Genomic DNA, 6,000 nt, shown 5'->3' on the forward strand with positions numbered 1-6,000 from the left:
TGTTGTGTTTGCCAGTGGAGTTGTTTGATCACATCTATAACACTTTTGTGCTTACTAAATGAACAAGTCAAATTTTACTAATATCATTTCCTTTAGTGAACAGTTAATTCAGTCTGTCTGATGAACAAATAACCTCCAGAAAGAGAATAATCATGCCCAAATTTCAGGACAATTCTATTGGCTTAAGGGTTTTTGGGTGCATAGTTTTCACAGTGACAGGTTTTATAGATGAGGAGAATAAAGTTTGTTATCCACAGCAGGAGTTGATAGATTTGGGTCACTACTGTGATGTGAGCATGTGAAGTTGATCAAGAGCAGACAAACTTCCCAAATGTAACAATTAATTGAAATGCTTTATAATTTGAAGTTATTATCTTAAGCGTAATGAATAGTAATATGTCTTCGTACAATAGTGACAAATAATAGTAGTAGCAACCTATCATTTCCATATTATATTATTCCATTCTGGACTTTCCACTTTGTGGAGAAATATTTAATCAAAATGGAGGTAGTCATTATCACAAGATAATAGTCCATTAAATTAAAGGAAATGGAGAGAAATATGGAAACACCAAGAGAAATTCCATCTTTAACATAAAATGCTTATGCTAGCCAAGTCTGCAGGTTTTTCTTCTGTATTTGACCATGAATAGCACCTGTGCAATGTCCTCAAAATGTTGCAAGCATCATTCATGATAAGAACAGTTTTCTGTGTAGTTTTCAGGGCATTTTATGAGAGCTAAGTGAATTTGAACATATGCAAATTAGTTTTGTTTTACAGTTGGTTATTCTGTCACTAAAGTGTTCACTGTCTCAAGAGGCACAGTATTGAAGATTTATATCAGATACAGGGAAAGCAGAAAAAGTCATCCAAGAGTCACAATACATACGAAAGTGTGAATTGAGTGATGATGGACGGCCATTGAAGAGGTTTGTGAAGAAAAATAAGAGGATGAAGTGAATGTTGCACTTACACAAACCTGAAGTGAGCTCCAGAACTAGGGATTCCAAGGTGAATTGGCATTCTGAAACCACTCATCAGTGATGGAAATGCCTGTACTAGGAAAACTTGGTTCCAAAGTCATAAAAAATAGGCTATGGAGCAATGTAAAAATCATTTGTTCAGAGGTGCCTTGTCTTAATACTTTTTCTGTCTTTTGGTTTGGTTTACATTCCAAGGGGCTCAGTGATGATTTTTACAACAATGTCATGGAGTTCCATGGTTCACAAAGTCAGTCTGCAAGGCTGGATTACTTCTATGGATTATATGAACAGTTTGGCTGAGCAGATCCATCCCATGGTACAGAGATTGTTCCCCCGTACCGATGGTGTGTCAGGATGGCTGAGCCACTGCACATACAGCTCACACAGTCTGGGATTGTTTTTCTGAACACAAGGACGAAGTGTCACAGCTCCTGTGGCAACCACAGTCACCAGATCTCAGTGTCACTGAGCATTTGTGGTTTACTTTGGAGAGAAGTGTGTGCCATCACTGCCCACTTTCATCATCATTATCAGAACTTGCCACTGTTTCACTGTTCTGCAGCAAAAACTGTATAAGATTGCCTTGAAAATCATACACAATCTATATACATCCATTTTGAGGTGGCTGGAATCTGTCTCAAATGCCAGTAGTACTACTGCACCATATTAAGCATGGTAATATATTGTGTTCTTGGTGTTTCCATATTTTGGTCTACCACTTATACAAGGGGATAGTAGAAGCTTGCATAATAGCAATCACCATCAATGTGAATGTGAATGAATGAGACCTTTGAGATGATGCTAAAATGTAAGTGGTAATACATTATCTATACCCTGATGAAGAGCTGAAGTGCAGGGATTCAAAAAATTAGATAAAAGAGATAACAACAGATGAAAATGGTAAAATACCACACAGTATTAAAAATGACTGTGCGTAATATGCTACAACATATACAAGGTGTTGTCATTGCTATTAGGTATTCTCAACCATGACCTTGACATTTTTTTGCAGAGTGTGGATGTAAGTATGGATGGGGTTGTAGATATAAATGCAGTTAGTGTAACTGACATGGACATTTTATAACAGAATATAATCTACTGATGTAATAATTCACTATATATTACAGATCAAAATATAATATTAAAGACAAAGAGTACTCAAAAATAATAATGAAATAAAAAACTGAGGCAAATGTCCACTTGCAGTGGCAGTCAATGAATTGGTAGGTAGAGAAAAGCAGAATACAGTATGTGTGAGAGTAAATACCAGAAGTTTTATTACAGCATAAGAGCTACCACAGTCATAGTACCTCCATTTGATGCACCAACTTCTTATGGGAGTATGAATCCCAACTGATGAATGTTTGAGTACAGTATAATGTTCCCAATGTTTCATCACAGTTGTTTTTCCTTAACAGTGATGCCATTTACCTGCATATTCTTTGATGTGTCATTAACATTATCACTTCTTCCAAAAAGTACAAAAATAAACAATCCCTACACCTAACTGTTATACCCTTTTCAATTAAAATATTTTCTATCTGTTTTATTCAGACCATTCTCAATATAATCTTTGCACTGACTCCTGTCCTTGCCATTGCCCTATCTGATTGGCCCAGGTAGGAACTGTGCTCCCTCTCACACTCGAACAAAAACTAACAATCTGGGAACAACGAAGTGTGTTAATATCCTTTTACATTGAAGGCTGTTTCAGAAATAAAATATTACAACATAAAGTGACATATTTAGCCTAGTGATGCCTGTGCAATATTTTCAGTGGCTACATACATTAACTAAATTATTACTTACAGCCGATGGGCTATTTGCATCTGAAGAAGGTGCAAAGAATCTGAATGACAACTTTGATCTCTATGTTGCTGATGAACTTCGATTCTCAAGTAAAGAAAAACAGCTGCAAGTAGCAGAAGAAGTCCGGCAGTTTTACTATGGAGACAGTGAGATCACTCCTGCAAAGAATGACTCAACTGCAACTGTAAGAGCCAATCTTTAAAATTTGGTGTTATATGTATACTATTTGGAGAGTTCTGATTTTGTGTGCCTTTAAACAAAAGAGTAGTTGATGACTTGTTTCCAACATCAGAATACTTGTTACAGTTCTGCGAACTTCATATATGTGAGATATCAAATCAAATTTATTCTGTCATAATCCATTAAAGACCACAGGGTCCATGTATCAAATAATTCATAAAGCACCCTTAAAAACATTTTCATGTTTGTCAGTAAATTATGGGAAGGAAAACGTTTTCAGGATGTACTTTTGTTTAGTATTTCATCCCATAATTGCAATTTCAGTCTATTACGTTGTTCTCAAGTAATGCCTCACTACATATTGTGTCAATGCATGTCATTCCTTTTAAGATGGCACTGTCCTGGTGAGTACCATTATTCACTAATTAATGTTGTTCATGTTCATTTCAACACAACTTTAAATTTTTTTTCAGATGCTCTCTGATCTCCTTATTGTGGAAGGAATAGATACCACCGTGCGGAATATGAGTAGAGATTCTTCAGAACCTGTTTACTACTATCAGTTTTCTTTCAGTGGACCACTTAATGCATTTCCAGATTTCCCAGGTAATTATTGTACATTCATATAAATATCGATGAAATATTAACTCGTTTTCTTCTTCCAATTTTCAAAACTCAATAAAAGCAATTCAATACTTCTAAATTGTCGGTAATTTCACTTCCATAAAAGAATAACTTTTTATACTATCTAAATTTCACAGGAGCTAGCCATGGAGATGACAGGAGATACATGTCTTATTATGAATCTCTTGAATCAAGTTCAGCAGGACACCAAACAGCAGTGCAGCTGCTACAGATGTGGACAAATTTTGTCAAATACAGGTAAAGAAATTCATTCCATTCAATCTATTGCTTGATGTATTTTGAAGATCTAATTATGAATGAGGTCCTCACTTTTGTTTATATGTGCCTAAAAGGCCAGTATCCATTGCAAAGAACTGCTAGAGGCCTATTAGTTATGATTAATTTGGTGTTTCTTTTTAAGTTGATGATCATCATTATCATTAATTGGTGGTCACAAATTAATGATAATGATGATCATCAACTTAAAAAGAAACAAGCAGATGCTTGTGCTCTCAGTCTCTTCCATTTCTTTCTGTTGAGTGCAGTGTTTGTCCATTTTATGTTGATGGTCATTCTTGCTGTCTCCTCTTGTATGTTATCTCCTCACCTAATTCAGTGTCTTCCTTTTCCTTTCATTCCATCTGATGTCCTTGAGAGGGCTGGCTTAGTTCTGTGTCATTCTTGCTATTTGGCCAGCCCAGCTCAGCCATCTCTTCTTTAGTACTTTAATGATGTTACAGTGTTAGTAATTCTTCATTTTTTGTATCCTCCATTCCATGTCATTTGTAACAGATACAAGCCTAAACATTATCCTTGAGACTTTTGTTTCAAATATTAACAGTTTCTCTTTATCTTTGTTTCTCAATATTAATATATTACATGCAAATAATGTTAATGGTATAACAGACAATTGATACAAATGAACTTTGATGTTAGTACTAAATGTGCTTTTTCTTAAGATATTGGTAAAATTAAGTATTTTGTTCACTGTTATTTGAAGGGAATCTCTATCTGTATCCATTATATTTTTGTTACTAAGAAGGATCCCTAATAACTTGAGGCAGTTTAATGTCTTGAAAGCTAATCCATCTACAGCCAAATACGCATCATTTGTGAAATAGTTTTAATAAATCCTCTGTTGATCTCTTTTATTTATTTATTTATTTATTTATTCATCCGTGGAACAATAAATATTGTATGGATGTCGTCAGTTTACAACACATGAGCACACATTTACATTTACAATGAAACAGGTTTCTCATATTTTGTGTAGTTTTTATAACTAGTCATACACACATTTATAATTACATAATATTTTGGTGATAATGTCATATGTTGCTAATAATCTACATCTATGTTAAATATTCTTTTACAGTATAACAACTTTTACTTACTAAAAAGGTTTTAAGCTTTTGTCTGAAAGTGAGGGGCTCATTTATTTCTTTAATTTCTTGTGGTAATTTGTTATACAGTTTTATCCCATTATAAAATATACTTTTTTTGCGTCTTTGCCTTGTTCTTTCTATCTAGATGGAGGTGGTGACAAGCTCTTGTTTCATGGTCATGTATTAGGCTGTTTGTGTTGTACATGTTGAGATGAGAGTGAATGAATCAAGTGAACTGGGTGTCACAGTTTCTCAGTTCAGTGTACACCTCAAATATTCAGTTTTTAAAGGGATAAGGAATTTAAAAAAATCCATGCCAATCTTGAAAAACTAACCTCCTACGTTATTTAAATTTTGAGTTAGACAAGCTGCATTAATATATTAAGAAGTCACCAGATTTTGTCATGTGTCTATAATTTTAAATTATCTCCTTTCAGTGATCCTAATCCATACACTGGTGGAGTAGTTACAGCAGACTGGAATGCATATAAGCCAGATAACCCTAATTATCTAGAAATTGGCTCCACTATTGAACCTGGTACAGCACCCAACCAGGAACGCATGGATTTCTGGCACAGTGTTATGCCATAAATTAGACGTAGTAAAACATGAAAGTTATTGATGTGTGTTTAACTTTTTGTCACAAGAAGTGTTGATGAAAACAAATTATGTAAGAGCAATGAAAAATAAATTAAGAAATGATGCACAATAAGTAACAGGTTGATTATGCCTTTACTTTTTTCATCATCTTAAATCTATTAATATTTCATTTATTTTGTGTTGTAAGTGCGGTACCTACCTATTTAATCAGTTCTGCCATTGACTTACAAATATGAGTGGAAGTACTACTGTGTTGAAATGAAGTCATTATTTTTGAGGTGTCTTCAAAACACCTTTACTTCCATTATCCAGTTTAGTGATAAAGATTTCTAACATTTGTGTATTTTAATCAGGTCTTGGGATACACTGAAGGCTACTACATTTTACTAGTATTGCTTATATGTTCCATTACACATGA

The 6,000-nt window shown here is 34.2% G+C and overlaps 1 protein-coding gene across 1 annotated transcript in view; it reads left to right on the top strand.

The window, feature by feature from the left end:
• The window catches only part of LOC126236707 (esterase FE4-like), a 29,248-nt gene extending 23,554 nt beyond the window's left edge, over positions 1–5,694 (top strand). Inside the window, exons 8-11 of the mRNA XM_049946230.1 lie at positions 2,796–2,977; positions 3,447–3,579; positions 3,735–3,855; positions 5,420–5,694. Of these exons, the coding sequence (XP_049802187.1) occupies positions 2,796–2,977; positions 3,447–3,579; positions 3,735–3,855; positions 5,420–5,573 (590 nt within the window). The 3' untranslated portion in view covers positions 5,574–5,694. The remainder of the gene's footprint in view (positions 1–2,795; positions 2,978–3,446; positions 3,580–3,734; positions 3,856–5,419) is intronic.
• The last annotated feature ends 306 nt before the right edge of the window (positions 5,695–6,000 follow it).

The sequence above is a fragment of the Schistocerca nitens genome, chromosome 2, assembly GCF_023898315.1.
Source record: "Schistocerca nitens isolate TAMUIC-IGC-003100 chromosome 2, iqSchNite1.1, whole genome shotgun sequence".
In the NCBI taxonomy this organism is placed as follows: Eukaryota; Metazoa; Arthropoda; class Insecta; order Orthoptera; family Acrididae; genus Schistocerca; species Schistocerca nitens.